The sequence below is a fragment of the Aulonocara sp. 'chitande type north' Nkhata Bay genome, linkage group LG2, assembly GCF_057382095.1.
Source record: "Aulonocara sp. 'chitande type north' Nkhata Bay isolate Kocher_YH1m ecotype deep benthic linkage group LG2, A_spYH_male_GT1.1, whole genome shotgun sequence".
NCBI classification, from domain to species: Eukaryota; Metazoa; Chordata; class Actinopteri; order Cichliformes; family Cichlidae; genus Aulonocara; species Aulonocara sp. 'chitande type north' Nkhata Bay.
In genome coordinates, this window is record NC_141345.1 from 25657622 (window position 1) to 25675202 (window position 17581).

The window sequence follows — 17581 nt, forward strand, 5'->3', positions numbered from 1 at the left end:
ATACACCTTTTTCCCCTTTTTTGGACTATCATAAATTGTTTCAATAGGCTTTTGTTTTATGTATATAGTTCAAAGATATGCCACCTCAAAAGATAGCATCAGGTCTCCTTTTAAAGCGTCTTATGAGTCACTACCTGAGGTACTCAGTCACCGCTGGATCATTGAGGAACTTCAGTTAGTGTAACTCCGGGTCTTGTGCTGGTTTGTTGTGCTTCTTGTCATCTTGTGAAGAAACGTACCTGTCTCCTCTTGTGCACAGAAACCAGTGGAGAGCAGCCTGTTGAAGAGAATCACTGGCATCATGGAATCTGGATCATCGAAGCTGTGTATCGAGTTTTGGGATTGTTTGTTGCACATTTTGAAGCTTCTAAATAAATTAATTGTCCATCAAGTCCATCCAAGTCCTGCTTTGCCATATAGCAAACCTCACAGTCTCTTTCAAGTGATTCTCCAAATGGCAGCAAATACAAAGATGGTGACTCACACACCTTTCCCTTGAGATGTCTGGAGTTTTGATCTCCTCCATACCTGCTTCATGCCCTAGAGGACGGGGCTGTGGCCCCCCCACACCTTCGAGCAGATTATTACATGAAGGAACCTTTTAAAAAAAACAAAAAAACAAGCGCGTCCATGCTCACAGGTGTACACACGGGTGATCACACCCACAAACTACACCCTTTTTGGCTCCTACCTCAAAGCACACTGTGTTCTGTTGATCTTATGTGCTGCACAATAATGTTTAATATTTAGTATTTACTGTCATATTCCCATATATCATTGTGATGTTGTTTATTCTATTACTCTTGTTCTCTTCTGCTTGTTTTCTTTTTTCTTTCTCAGCAGGTGATCCAGGTGATTGATATATGCATTTTTTTTTTCTCTGCCCGTTCTGTTGGTTTATGTTTTTTGCCCTTGTCCCCCGTCCCTCTTCTCAGCTGTTTCTCTTTCCCTCTTTCTTTCTCCCCTTCTTTCCCCCAGTCAAGTCTGTCCCGTATTCAGTAAGTGAAAATGAAATAAACAAAAAAAAAAAAAAAACAATAAAAGGTGAATCAAATGGACCATTACGGCAAGGCTGGGATGGTCAATTTGGTAAAGTAAATCCGTTGGGCATCTTTGTTTGCCTTTAGACAACAATTCTGATGGCAAAAGAGCCAAACGGGACAGGCAAAGAAAAGAAAAAAAAAAAAAAAAGAGAGAATGTCATCTGAATATCAGTGTCTCTTGTAAGGAATCTGTGAGGAAAACTGTTTATACTAGTGTGTTTTATCACTGTCCAAAGGTTTTGCTGCACTGAAATTTGTACAAACATTTAGCCATTTACTTTATTTATTTCTAATTTAAGGATCATCTGTTCCAACTTCTACCAAGTCAAAAACTAGACAAGTTCACATGAAAAAAGAAAAACTCCCACATCAAAATAGTCTATCATCATGTCTGCAGAATACAAAAGCAGAAAACACTCACAGTGTTTATATAACATACTATCTTTAAATCAAGAGATCATAAAAGAATACATGTGTTCTGGTATAATGCAGATTAAAGTAAAATAAATCAGTAAGTATTAGCTTTTTATATTTTTCTGATAGGAAATCACATTAAATTAAAGACCTTTAGACATTTTAACATCAGCTCTTCTCTCCATGGATCTTCAGTGATGCAGTCTGTGTGGAAGAACTGACCACTTAAATCACCTGAATTTATGAACGTTAGCATACAAATAATCATCTCCCGTTGGTTCAGTCTGCCAAGGACACTTTGAATACTTGACTTGGCAGAACTCTAGCTCTGCTCTTTTCTCCAGTTGTTTCGCCTGTTGTTTCACGACCCTGAGATCAGCAAAGATTTCTTCCTGATCATTTTCTTCCTCTGCAGTCAGAAGAAGAAGAAACGGTTGCTTTAAAAATAATAAATGAATAATTAGAGGAATAGTCGCACTTTGTATTAAACTTCATTTGCGAGCTTTAGACATTATGTTGGATTTTGTTAAGCTGTTTAACTTTTTTCTTTTTACATTTACTGTGTTAACTGTGGCTGCTTAACAATATTTAAGTGACATATAACAGAGATATAAATAAACTGTTGTTGAGACTGCATTAATTAAGTATATTTATAAAAAGAGTAAAAAAGCAATTTAAGAAAAGTGAGTAAGGGAAAAGAAGTTTTGTACCTTTTGTTTTGCTGTTTTGCTTTTTCCGTTGGGCACAGATTGCTGCTACAACCACAACTAAGAAAATTATAAGTGTTGAGAGAACACCACTGATCAGTGGCAAATGTCCTATTTCATAGAAAGAATTAAGTCAAACATGAAATGAAGAAAGGAGAAAATGATATCAATGGATCTAGCTGTTTTTTCAATTTCCACTGTACCATGGGTCATTCCTCTTACCCACTGCAGTTTGTGTGGTTGTGGTGGGTTCACTTGTTGGTTCAATGCACAGGGTGTTATTGGCTTCATACACCCACTCTGACACCTGTGTCCCATTGATTGAGGTGCAGTTGATGAAAATGAACCCTATGAGCAAAAAACTAATAATTTATCAAAAATGTAAAAAGTGATATAATTATCAAAGTTGTAACTATCACCTTTTTCACTCAACACAGGTAGATATCCTCTTTTCTTTGGAGACTTTACTAACATGGTTTTTGACTGAGCAGACAAGACTTCCTGAGACGTGCTGTTTCAGAGTGATGATGTTAGTCTTAATATTTACAGAAAGCAGCTCAGCAACTGTCAGTGTGCGTCCATCCAGAGTCCAGCTGTACTGAGGACTGTCCCCTCCCTCAGAGGAGCAGGACACCCTCATCTCTCCCTGGGACAGACACTGAGAGACCAGCAGGACAGAGGACACAGGAGCTGAGAGAAACACACACAGATGAGTTTAGTTTTAGATTTTAAAATCTCTCTAATAAAAAAAGGAGATATATAGATTACCAAAACATTGTTAAGTTTCTATCTACTAATTAGTGTCATTTCCCAATAGTAACCTTCAACTTTGAATAAGCAAGTGTTAAGTCTAGACATCATTGCTTATACTCTCCTAATAAAGAACAGGGTATGCACAAACTATATGTATATGAAATTATGTAAGATATATACATTACGAAAACAATGTTAAATTGGTTATTAATTAATTTAATTAATTACTTATTAACATAACATTTACCTTGAAAAAGCAACTGTAAAGTCAGCACACCTGATGATCTTCCATCTGAATCAAAGGTTTGAAGGGTATATTTACCACTGTCGTTCCTGCTCAGGTTATTGATCCTAAATTTTCCATTTCTGGGAAAAAAGCTAGATCTATGTATTAGAAATAACCTTATTATTTCTGACAAATAGTATTTTTAATGAATTCTTTAACAGTTGGATTCTAGGTATTTCTGAGGTGCTGTCCATCAGCTGGATGTCCACAGTTCCTCCCAAAGCTCCATAACACTGAGCTCCATCCCGTCTGCCATCACAGTGAGTTTCCACACCTGCAAATTTTGAAACATTAAAAAAGTTTTTTCTTTTTCAGTGTTTCATGTTAACATGTTGTGAATCCAGTGTTTTGGATTAGCTTTGTATAAAATGATAACGTTTATCAAATTATTTTTAATAACACTACTGCCATGAGTACACGAGCTCTGATTATTTCACTCTGAGTAGGTGCAGGTAATAGAGCGTCAAGAGCACACACATTTAATCAATAATATACTCCCAAATAGGGCTGGGCGATATGGCCTAAAATCCATATCATGGTATAATTTGAAGCATATGCGGTAACTATATATATCATGATATATTCTTTTCTTCTGTATAACGTATTTTACACACTGTAAGGCACACTTAAAATCCTTTAATTTTCTCAAAAATCAACTGTGTGCCTTATGTATGAATTCTGGTTGTGCTTAATGACCTCGAACCAATTTTATGTAGTACACGGCGCGCAGAAATCTGTCAAAAAGTGTTTTAGTACGACTTTGGTAAGCTATGAAGGCACACCGCTTGATGGCTTGCCACAGCATTAGGCTGCCGTAGTCAGGAGCCTTGCTGAGTAATCTGAGTCCAAAACTCCGTCTGCTTCAGGTCCCAAAGTCAAAGGAACACTGTGGCATCACTGAGATTTAAAAACTGTCTAAATTCTTTCATCTTTAATAAAATGATCAGTGTTGCTGCTTAACCACGTGTAACAATTAAGTTTAACATTCAGGCATCCATGAAAACAGATTTATTAAATTCAACGGAGTTAGAAGTTAGCAGGAAATTAGCTCGCTAGTTTCCACCTAAACATCATATGCCATGTTCTGACTGAGAGATTTCTGAAAAAATTAAAAATGTACAGCAGGGACTTTTGTAGGGTTACTGAAGTCAGACTAGCTGGTATATAATGATGTCCTACGTGATCACTAGCAAAACAGCTACGTTAGCATAACATTAACACAGTGAAGCTGAAGGATGAACGCTAACTTTTTTCCACTTGATAAAAGTTAACGTGAGGGTTTCTGGTGGTTAGGGACAAATGCAATCGCATGGCAGGATGTTATAAACGGACCAAACACAAGCATAATGTGTTTACATGACAAAAGTACAGAAGAAGAAGATTTATGTTGACACCAAAGAACAAAACTAAAGAACAGACCAACAGTCGCGTCTCAAATAATGAAACTCATTGCCTTTTTACTTTACATTGAAGAATTTCTCTGTTATTTTATATATAATTTAACCATTTTTGCCTGCTGAAATATTTCTGTCCAATTTATTGCCTATAGTAGCACAGAAAAGGGCAAATTCAATGCCACGACATACAGCTACTGGACAAATTAACCTAAAAAGCTCCTGCCATCTCAACCAAAGTAACTAGTGCTGATCCTTTCCTGTTAAAGTGTAAAAGTGTAAAAGCTTGAATGCAATCCCTTTATGAACCAGTAGAGAGAAACCTCACACCTACCAATATGTTTGTCCAGACGTTAAAAGTAATGTCGTTATATTGTTTACACAGCAATAGGGTCTCTCTTCTTCATAGCACCATTTCTAGTGCAAAATCATAACTAATGATTCTGTTTGACCTATTTTTAAGTGCAGAAATACATGTTTCTGTTTTTGACATATAGTATTTCCACAGATTCAATCATAGTCATATAAAGGTCCTCTTGTTTGACAGTAAGTTGAGTTATGTGCACTGTATAAAAATTAGATTTGAACTACATTTTACCTTAAAAAAACAGCTAACATATAAATATAACAATAAAGTTAACGCTTTTTTAAAAATTTAATTATTAATCGTAATTATTCATTAGCACCACTTACAAAGTGGTGAAATAAATTGGAGAAAGCTTTTGTGTGATGTCATAATTCACTTACAGTCAACTTCATTAAAACAATGAAGCTGACTGAGTGAATTCTGTTCTTCAGTTGCATGAGAAAATAGACATGTGAAACAATGTAGAAATTTGAGAATATTTTAGCAACACTGAGAGCCTCAGTTTCACCCTGAGGTCTCACCATATGAGGAGATATGTTCATTTTACACCGCTACTATATGAAGGAAGTGAAACGCAGACAATGGTCAACATACAAGCTGCAGGGACACAAGCAGCTTTCCCACAGAGTCCATCTTCATTTTATCCTGTCAGTGTCCCTAGAGTCAGATCCACACTGATGAATATGTGGCCCTGTTAGTTATAATTAAAACAGTTATATTTATTTTCAAACTTCTTTAGGTTCATTCAAAGACACACTAAAGTGATAAAGCCAAAACCCACAAGGTTTGATATATCTTTTAATATATTTCTAACTACAGCAATATATTTATATATATATATATATATATATATATATATATATATATATATACAGTGTTGGGGAGTGTGGTAGGACTCGACTTAAGCGGTCAAAGAAGTGCAGGAGACTGATGCTGTCCAGTGTAGCAAGTGATTTATTCACCATTCTGTGGCCCAAGAATATTTACAAAGAAACAAATAAGAAACTCAACTCTATAATAAACTCAATTCAAATAAACATAACTGAACTTAAATCAACGGAAATTAAGGTCAAACTGCACACAGCTACACTGACCTGAACCCTTCTCCTGAAACACCTGAGTTCGTCTGCTTAAATAGTCCCCTTAATCAAACACTTTCTCCTCTGGACTATTCCATTCAGTAGGTAGGTGAGATGAACATGATTATATTCATCCTCTACTACTCCTCTTGACTGGCAACATAAACTCTGGTGTAATCAATACATATCACAACATTAAATCTATTTCTTTATAAACCCTTTAAAATCAATTTTATTAAATTATAAGAATTCTTCCCCTCCTGCCCTTGGTCTCTTCCTGTGACCTCAGATGAACCCAGAAGGTATAAAGCAGGAAGTAGAACTACATTTCCTCCTTTTGCTTCTGGAAGACAGGTAGGTAAAGGTAAGTTCAAACAATACAAATTAACAGTTGAAATAAATAACATGTTAACTTAACAAACTTGCATGAATTGATTTAAACCAAGATGTTATATTATATAATCTGTAAAAGTGCAGAACATAAACAAACCCGGGATAGTAGATGTTTGCCTATTGCAGATTACATGTGAAATATGGTTAAATCAAAACAAGAATGTTAACTAAGAATGTAGACAAATGGTCTTCTCACCCACTTTGTCACAGGGAGTAACAGAATACATGTCCCGCCGTTACGTAGTTAAAATACAAATTATGAGTAACTGTATTCCGTTACAGTTACCGTTTAAAAACGTGGTATTTAGAATACAGTTACTTTGTTGAAATAAATGGTTTACACGGCGGTACTTCCCTGTTTCATATTGTGGCGGGTCAGGACTGTTTGGGTTTGTTTGACAGGTATGTTCTGTTGTTCCAGGCGGCAAGGTTACGGTTGCCATGGTTACAGGGTGACGCTCTCTCTCTGCGTGTTTCCTGGGTGCGAGAGCGCCTTTTTGTTGTTGTTGTTGTGCTAAGCTAATAGGCAGAATGCTACAGGTATAGCTCTAAAGAATGTAGCATCATAGGCAGTGTAGTCCATGCTGCAGGGAGAATGGACTGCCATACCTGTTATGTGTCTGTGAGCGAGGGAGGGAGAAAAAGGAAAAGTACGAGTTGTCATCGAGCAAAAACGGGAGCTGGAAGCATATAAATATAATAATAACCACTGCAGCCAAGAAGAGTGCCTGACGAGCCCAGTTGTAAGTAAGCTATTAAGACTCAACTGTACGCTGTGTTTGTGTTTTCCTCCGAAACAATAAGTTCCTTTGGAGCAGTCTTTCAACGCCTCTTTGTCTCTCGCAAGCAAAGTTGACCCAGACAACAAAGTAAAGCTATTTTTCGGCTACGAGCCCGACACGGAACCTGACGTATTAGCCAGAGGTCCCTTTACTACGGTTCGGAGCTGCGGACCTTCAGTAACAGTAATAAATCACAGCAACAGTACATTCACGTAGTTGTAAACAGCATGATAATATATTAAGTAATCAAAAAGTATTCAGAATACGTCACTCTCATCGAGTAACGTAACGGAATACGTTACAGAATACATTTTGGGGCATGTATTTTGTAATCTGTAGTGGAATACATTTTAAAAGTAACCTTCCAAACACACTATATATATATATATATATATATATATATATATATATATATATATATATATATATATATATATATATATATATATATATATATATATATATATATATATATATATATATATATATATATATATCTATATATATATATATATATATCTCTATATATATATATATATATATATATATATATATCTCTATATATATATATATATATATATATATATATATATCTCTATATATATATATATATATATATATATATATATATATCTCTATATATATATATATATATATATATATATATATATCTATATATATATATATCTCTATATATATATATATATATATATATATATATATATCTATATATATATATATCTCTATATATATATATATATATATATATCTATATATATATATATATATATCTATATATCTATATATATATATATATATATATATATATATATATATATCTATATATCTATATATATATATATATATATATATATATATATATATATATATATATATATATATATATCTATATATATATATATATATATATATATATATATATATATATCTATATATATATATATATATATATATATATATATATATATATATATATATATATATATCTCTATATATCTCTATCTATATATATATATATATATATATATCTCTATATATCTCTATCTATATATATATATATCTCTATCTATATCTCTATCTATATATATATATATCTATATATATATATATATATATATATATATATATATACTTTTTTTATTTTTTTTTAATCCCTACTAACTCACTGAAAAAGACTTCCCGTTCATTTACAAAGTTTTTATTGTTATTTAAGGAATCTTGAATCAGGATAATATACATGACTGTATATTCTTATCTGATCTCCAAAATATGATTACAAAGCTGCAAGCATAACATTTTTAAATTGTTTTTGATACAATATGAAACTTCCACAGTCACCTCCTAACTGTTTTCATTTTTCATTGATCCTCAGTTCAGTGTCCAGTGCTGATCACGAGTGAGTTCAGTTCACTAAAGCTCAGACTCACACTTAAGGTTTATGTTCTCTGTTTCACACTTGAGGCTGTGAAAGAAAAAAAAATCAATTATAGCAAAATAAATACTTTTACAATTACCCATCAAATTATGGCACTGAAATGATGTAATTGTATATCAACCTCTTTTGATCACGGGCCGCCTTGTTAGAAGTCTTCTTAAGATGCTTCAGTTCCCGATACACAACACAGCATGACACTGCTATCAGGGGAGATCCCAGTGCAGCAAAGACTAGCCTCAGGTAAGGAAAACTGTGTGCTGATGAGAACACAGTGATAATTGTACAGTACTTACAATTTATTCAAGCGTAAACTTTGGTAAGACTTTGGTATTATTATGGTTAACTAACTGTAAATATATAAACGTTTGGGCACAACCCCCACACACTAAACTATTATTTAAACTAAATAAAGAGATGGTGAAAGAAAACTGGAACAATGGGGGAAAACACTCAAACGTGTAGCGTGGTCCTCCAGGTTCCTCCTCCTCCCTGCCGGTCTACCCATGGGCTCAAAAAACTTGTACAATATTTATAGATGCTGTAGACAGAGTCTATTAACATTGTTTTAACGCTACTATTATGTTATAAAAACAGTTTAGATAATGTTTACAAATCTGTTAATGTTTTGTGACATTATAATTTTTATTGTATAAAAATTAACTTAAAAGTACTTGACTATGACTTTACTAACTTATTAACCAAGGTATGATGAAGTATTACCTACATGTTTTTATTTGGCTTTGACTAAAATGAAAATTCAAAGTAAATGTAAAATATGTTGTCAACCCTGTTTGCAACATAGAAGATCCCAATATGAAACAGGTCATTATCTGACCTGACCCAGTTCCTGAACACGTCACACCTTGTGATGAAAGCCAAACAAAGGCTATTATTCCCCAGGAAGCTAAAACGGACTGGACTCGCTTCTCTGCCTCTTATGAACTTCTACAGAGTGACAACAGAAAGTGTCCCCTGTCTTAGTATGACGGTGTGCTTTTAATAGTGTCTTCTTTGTGCTTATATGCATGTGTGTGTGTATATATGTGTATATATATACATAACGACAATAAAAAGGATTCTTCTTCTATTATAATGCATACATGTCACAAGTTAATATGGTCATACAGTGCAGCTCAGGATATTCTATCACCAAGTGGAAAGTTTCAGTGTGCCTTTAAAGTGTAGGTGGTAGTTAAAGTGTAGTTACTGGGAAATAAAAGATTATTCAATCATAAAAAGTAATAGCAGCCCATGTGTGGCTAAATAACCAATAATACCTATACATAGACAAATACTATATCAGCATAGACTGTTCACTGTACACTTGCATCTTTCTTTCCATATGTTTTTCTGCATTTCTGCTTCTATCATTTGTTGCACAAGTGATGTGTACTGTGTTTAACAGTTTAACAGTTACATGTCTGATTATCTTTATAATAACATCAACACTATTCAATAAAGAGTAACTTACATAACTTGCTTTCAGCTTTATCATTGCCTTTAACATCCAGGGTGAAATTAATGTTTTTCTCTCGGACTCCACCTGAATTAAAGACCTCAATGCTGTATTGACCTGAATCATTCCTCCTCAGGTTTGTGATCTTGATTGTCCCATTCCTGATTAGAAACTGTAGTCTGTTGTTAAATTCTTTGTCTATTGTTATTGTTTCTTTCTTCAGATTGAACACAATTATATTCACGGTGGGAAGCATCTTCAAACATGTCACTTCACGGCCACTAGCATCAGTCATCACTTGGATATACACAGTTCCTTTAAGAAGAGGAGAGCATGGACATGTGTTCGTCCTGAGGTCACATGTGGTCTCATCGACTGGAATGAGAGCTGGAAAAAACATATTTAATAGAACATGAGGTGAAATTATTCACACTACAAATGTGAATGTTTGGCTTCTTTATGAGGACAATCTTACCTTGAGTTCCTCCTGTTAGTAGCACAATAATAAAAAACTGTTCCATGCTCTTCATTCACCCACACTGTGGTTTCAATCTTTCAAAGATTCTAGAAAATTATGTACAAATCTGGATGTAAATCTGCTGCAAACCTGAGTCCTAACTGACAGGAAACAGTAAATGATATAGACAGGTTATTTTCACAACAGCAGGAAATAAACTGCATGTCTACGTGTTGTAGCGACCTGATTTCAAGAAATATTCATCAAATGCGAATAAACAATTTTCCTCTTGCTCTTGTAATTAAATACACAAAACTGAATCTAAACAATACACACTTTCAAATGTGTATCAGGCACACACTATTTTTTCTTCACGTTTACTTTTGAGAAAAAACGTGCAACATCTGAAGTGATAAGTTAAGTTACAAATAGTCTAGAGGTTCCTGTGGTGAGAGCTTTATTGCATAACAGTCTTTACAGGATGTCCATGACAGATGTCATTTTATGTTTGGAGGTTTGCAGAGTTTGCTTTCTGAAATGAAGGGAGCGAACTGATGTAGAAAGAATAAAATGTAAGCAACCTGTGAAAAAGCAGCTTATTAAAAGGATGCAAATCATTAGCACAACATGAAACAGTGAGGCAATGCTGTCCAACAAACAAAGGAGCCTTTTATCTACCAAAAGAGGCTGAATTCAATATGAGAATTTCAGCTACACAACTCACAAGTATTTGGTAACAAGCACAGATAAAACTGTAAATTATATTTCCAGTGATAAGTCACCTGTGGATAGAAAAACTGTGTAATAACATAACAAGATTTGAAATGTCACTGTGAATATAGTAAAATAAATAAACATAAATAAACACGGCATGATTCTGCAATGGAAGCAAACATTACAAATCTTCACTTTGTAATGTTTTCAGTAAGAACAAAGAGTGATGGTGAACATGAATAAAAAAAGAATCAAGAAAATCTGTGTTTCGTCAGGGAAAAGAAGGATGTAATTAGCTTACTTACATTTGAATGGATGCACATAGCAGCACAGGCTAAGAAAGTAACATGTAAGTGCTCAGCTGGAAGTGAGAAAAGTTCATCTGTGAAAAAAAAAAGACCCGTGTATGGGTACTTCCTGCATTACAGAACAGAGATGGAACTGTGTGTGTGGTCCAGGGCTTTTATAGACACTGAGGCTGCGCTGACTTTTATTTTGCATACCTCTTCTTATTCTGCCCTAAAAATACAATCGACAGCTAGATCTATGAACACCAAGATGTATGAATGTACATGGGCATACCCAGCTGGGTGGGCATCTCATAGGTTTTTACTCTGCCAGAATGTAATGCCACAAAATAACCAGTTCAACATATATTGAGGATAAAATTTTGATTTACATTTTGTAGGAGTTTCAGTATTCTATTCCATTCTATGATATTCTTATATACAAACTTTAATAGGTTAGTCATATGTTATTAAATAGAAACGGGCAGTTTTGCATTTTGCAGCGCTGTGTCCTGCTTATTACACAGAAACTACCACAGTTGTTTCCATGTAAAACTTTTTAAGTTTACTGAAATTTTTAGGTTTGCAAGTATCAGGCTTGTAATGTGCTCCTCTGTCTTATAGTGATTCCAATTTGGATTCAGGAGACAAGAGTCTATCTCTAATTTTAAAATTAGAGATAAAACTTTCCTTTTTGCTAAAGCATATACTTAGGGCTGGATCAGGTGACCCTAAATTCCAGCGGCTCCCCACAGACAGCCTTTTTTACCTGCACAAATGCCACCTGGCACAGCCCTGTCCACTGGACCAGATCCAGAGCACCCTTTGGTTTTTAAAGCATATATGTGATGTAACAGTCTTTTGCATTTGATGTTTAGTTGAGCTGTATGTCCAGATTTTGCTCTTTTGCACCCTCTGGTGGTGAATTATGGAGGGTACAGTTGTTTGCAGTTTGGGTCTCCACCCAAATACTTTTTTGCCAGTGCAACTGGTGTCTGCATGCTGCAGCTTGTGGTTAGCTCCACACATAGAGAAAGTAATGTTCAAAGTTAGAGAAAGAGAAGAAATAAGTGAGAAAGAAGATGGAGAAGAAGATAATAAGCTCATAAACGAATATTATCCCCTCCTGGATGTCAGCTAACGAGGTTTGTGTACTGTAAATGTTTTATTTTCTGTGATTAATGACTTTTGATTGATTGACACCAAGTACAAGAGTGCATTTTGATGTGATGATTTTTTTTGTTGTTTTCGTCGGTAAGTAGTGCTCACGGGTTTTATAACTCTACATCATAGGTGTCACACTCTGGCCATACCAAGTTATTATTAGAGCTGGCCTACTGGTATTATACAGCTAATATATATATATTGTTTAGTATTAAGCTTTGCTTGTTCCATATTCAGTTTTTCAGCAAAACTTGTTTGAGTCCATAAGAAGAGATTCATTCTTAAATCTGGAGGAAGATTTTTTTTCAGTAAATATTAATGTTAGCCCGCGACCTTGTTCCAGTTTTGAATTTTGGTCCACTGTATATTTGAGTTTGACACCCCTGCTCTACATCGTCCCTATGTCAGTCCTTGAGGTTGCTACATGTCATTTGATGTTTGAGCTAATGAATGGTAGGTCTGAAATCTCTATATTATCGCATGGTGCCTGTTCTACGTCTGGCCAGGGCTCATAAGAGGGTATGTTTTAACCATCCTGAGATGATTGTAGGCTGTTGGCTAAGAAGTAGTGTTGATATCAGATCTAGTCCTCCGTTATCCTCGGCCCTTTGTAGCATTTTAAAACTAATACGCTGGGGTTTATCTTTCCAAAGGAATTTAGAAATGAACAGTTCCAGAGTGCTAAACCAGTCTGGTGGTGGTTTACTTGGGATCATCGAAAATAAAAAATTGATTCTTGGCAAGACCATCATTTTTATTGTGGCGACCCTTCGATCCCATTCTTTTTCTATCCCAGTGCAATCTACAAATATAAATATTTAGGTATTAATGTCTCTACTAATCTTGCAGATTTAACTAACCTAATCCAAACAACATCCCACTTTTAAAGAAACTAGAAGGAGCAATTAATCAGAAGAACTGTAGATTTTAACCAGTTTGTCGAATAATCTGAAACTTTTGAGAAAGAGTTTATTAATGCATTTACCTCAGTGAGAGTGGTTTGTGAGTTTTGGAGAAAAAGCAACACATCATCCACATAAAGACTAATTTTATGTTCTACATCCTTGCATTTTATACCTTTAATCGCAATAGCCATCTGATGTGGTCTGAAGTGGAGTGTGGCCATCCCTGTCTCTGGAGACAGAAATTGTCGGATGTTTGGTCATTTGTCCTGACACATGCTGTTGGGAATTGTATAATATTTTTAACCAGTTTATGAAAGAGTTTCCAAAACCAAATTTGTGTAGAGTTGCAAATAAAAATTTCCAGTTAACTCTGTCAAACGCAAACATTAATAGTCTATCAAATTAAGTAGTCTACGTGTATTTGATGAGTACATACCTTTTATGAAACCAGTTTTGTCAGGATATATTATTAGGGGGGTTATCTTCCCTAATCTTTCTGAGAGAGCTTTGCAGATTATTTTAAGGTCAACATTAATAAGAGATATTGGACAATAGCTGGTGGGTAATACAGGGTCTTTGCCTGGTTTTAGTAGGAGACTAATGTTGGCAGACATGTCTTGATGCATGCTCAATCATCCAGGTAAGTAAATCTCCAAACGTTGATTCTGTTCATCTGGACGTAGGGTAAAATTGGGGAAACCTGCTTGAGTGACGAAACGTTTCTCCCACCTAAAACGCTACGTCCAGATGAACAGAATCAACTTTTGGAGATAATGTTGGCAGAATTCATATTTGGTGGTAGTTTGCTATTTTCCTTGATTTCCTGCAACATTCTGTGGAATACTGGTGCCAGAATTGTCCCGAATTCTTTGTAGAATTCTGCTGGAAATCCATCTGAACCTGGAGTCTTATTATTGGGTATACTTCTCAGGGCTTCCTGGAGTTCACCAGATGTCAGCGGTGAATCCACTGCTGTTACTTGACTGTCTGGTCATTTCAGAAGGGCTACGTTGCCAAGAAACTAATCAGTTTCATTTTTTGGTGAATATAAAGTTTTGTAAAAATCCCTAAAAGTGTTGTTTATTCTTTCAGGGTCATATACTGTGCTCCCAGATAAGTCTTTAATGGCACCTATAGTCGTTGTTTCTTTCTTTATTTTTAACTGGTTAGCAATAAATTGACCAGATTTGTTACCATGTACAAAATTTTGCAAGTGAAGTCTTTGTACTAAGAATTAAAAAAAAAATTCTATTAATAATTTCATTTAATTCTAGTTTTGGTTTATGTATTTTATTCAGTATTTCCTGTTCCTTGGAGGATACATAGTCATCTTCTTAAGATTTTTCTAATTCCTGAATATGTTTGTTTTCTATTTTCTTTTTATGTGATGAGAAAGAAATTATTTTACCTCTCATCAGAGCTTTCCCTGCTTCCCAGAGAACAGAGGCTGATGTTCCAGGCTGGTCATTACAGTCTAAATATAAAGCCCACTCTTTTTTTAAGTATTTAATAAAATCTTCAACTTTAAACAATGATGTATTAAATCTCCAGTTTTTACTTGGTGGAAAGTGTTAGAATCAAACACACATTAGCAGGATCACTGACAGATATAGGGTGTATCTCAGTGTCTCAAATGTCACTCAACAGTGAGCTGCTGACGAAGTAATATTTTTGTGTATTAAAAATGCTACTCCCCTTTGTCTAGAGTTATAGCAGGCTGAGAACACATTAGGAAACTCAAGTTTTTGAAGTTTATCTGTAGCAGTGGCAGATCTATGAGTCTCCTGTAATAACAAAAAAAGCGTGTTTGTGATCGTGCCGTGTAGATGTGTAAAGATTGAGGGTGTTGTAGGTGACTGCGTAGGAAAACAAGCGCAGTAAAAGAAGGGAGAAGGAAGAGAACCGTGAAAAAGGACAAGCGGGAGGGATGAATGAAAAGGAAGAGGAGGATAATAGAAAAATGAAGCAGATTCTGTCGTTAATACAACCAGGGAGTGTTGCTGGGGTTGCAGTAGCGCTCTTCGAGCTCTTACTATCTCATCAGAATACTGATTGTTGTGTCGGACTTCTCATGTTATTCTTGGAATGTTGACAAACAGAATTCACACTTTTACATCAGAATTCTGGATTTCATCCCAGACTCTATCCTGGTTCTTAGAATTCTGAACTTTACTCAAGAATTTTCACTTTCTTCTTAGAACTTTGCCTCTTAGAATTCTCACTGAGTAATAGAAGCTCACACAACCATTATGTACTCCCATGTTATCCCAGCAATATGATCACCATAGAAATACAGTCAAACAGATCCTCCACAGTTGATTCCAAAGCAAATGCTGTAAGATCTGTTGGCCATTAGGGCTAAAACACTGAAGTCAAGTCTATAGAAGACACATTAGACAGAGCAAAAATGCTATTTTCTTTAACCTCAAGGTAGTTTGTATGGAGGGTGTTTATGTAAAAAAGAACAAATGTGAATTGACACAAACTGCAGATGTAGCCAGTAGATACTTACATGAATTTATTAAAAGAAATGAAATAAATAAAGAACAAGTATTTGAGCTGCTTTAACATCCCAGAGAACAATGTGAGAATTTATGCATTTTTTCTTAAGTATTGCTGATGTATAGCATATTATTATGATTAAAATGAGATTTAAAAAAAAAAAAACAGTTTACCATGAGACACTCCCTGTAGAATCACCATCAGTCCAAGCACAACTTCCATGTCTCCTCCTTGTTCAGTGACAAAGTCAGCATACTTTATTAAATGGCATGTACATCAAGGAGTTAAAAGTCACAATTGGCTTCTGATAAACCTCTAAGACAGTTCTTTCTGTATATGTGGAAAGCTGAAAAGGAACACCAGCACATATTTTACATAATCTACGTGGTAGAAATAAAAGGAACCCCTCAGAGCTTGTGCAGACTTTTTACTTATTGCTCACACTTTCACTAAACTACTTTTAGATCTGTAACAAGTTAACACTATCTTGCCCATCACTTAGTGTGTACTAATACAGTACTCCCCTTTCTATAATTCAACTGTTTATATCTCATCTTAAATGGGAAAATAAATATTTGATGGTCCACAGTATCAAATGGAGCAGATCATCTACGAGCACAACTGACTGAGCAGTATCAGGGTTACATAATAGATCATTACCCTCTAAAGTCAGAACTATGAAAATATTTTTTAAATTCACATTTTTTTAATCTATTTGCATTCATGACTTTCAAATTAATAATATTTACTGCATGCAGTATTTTTTCTATTTATTGCTTACAGTAGCGCTGCATGTGTCTGATTTAATACATCAGCTTATTTGGGGAAAAAAGTCATCCTTATAATATCGTGGTCTCAAAACCCATGTACCAAATATTATACGCACGGCCTTAAAAGGACAAATTCCCTGCTGTGACATAATTAAAACTACAGTTGCTAGAAGACTCGTCTCAGGTCAAGAGTTCATCCAAATTTAAATGCAACACCTCCATAAACCAGTAGAGGGAAACCTCACACCTACCCATATGTACAGGTCCAGATCATTAATTTAATTTTAATGTTTACACAACAATAAATGCTCCCTTCTTCTTACCTTGTTGAATTAATTGTATTTCTTGTGCAAAATCATAAGTATAATTCTGTTTGATCTATTTTTAAGTGCAGAAATACATATTTCTGTTTTTGGCTTATAGTATTTCCACAAATTCAGTCATACTCATCCTAAGTAAGAAAGTATTTCTGAAGGTCCTTTTGTTTTACACAGTAAGCTGAGTTATGTGACTAAGTAGGAATTGGATCTGAACTACATTTTACCTTAAAAAGCAACTAACATATAACAATAAAGTTACATTAACACTTCTTCTTAATGAAATTATTATTATTATTATTTACAGTCAACTTTATTAAAACAGTTACATTATT

General features: G+C 34.6%; 1 protein-coding gene and 1 pseudogene across 1 annotated transcript; both read right to left on the reverse strand.

Annotated features, from left to right (window-relative positions):
* Positions 1 to 1590: 1590 nt before the first annotated feature.
* LOC147337938 (uncharacterized) lies at positions 1591 to 16865 on the reverse strand (annotated as a pseudogene).
* On the reverse strand, positions 8506 to 10660 carry LOC147337939 (uncharacterized). The gene is made up of 4 exons (XM_086313069.1): positions 10606 to 10660; positions 10146 to 10517; positions 8796 to 8931; positions 8506 to 8701 (listed from the first exon to the last, which is right to left on the reverse strand). The coding sequence occupies exons 1-4, from the start codon at positions 10658 to 10660 to the stop codon at positions 8650 to 8652; spliced, it is 615 nt and encodes a 204-aa protein (XP_086169195.1). The 3' UTR covers positions 8506 to 8649.
* Positions 16866 to 17581: the final 716 nt, after the last annotated feature.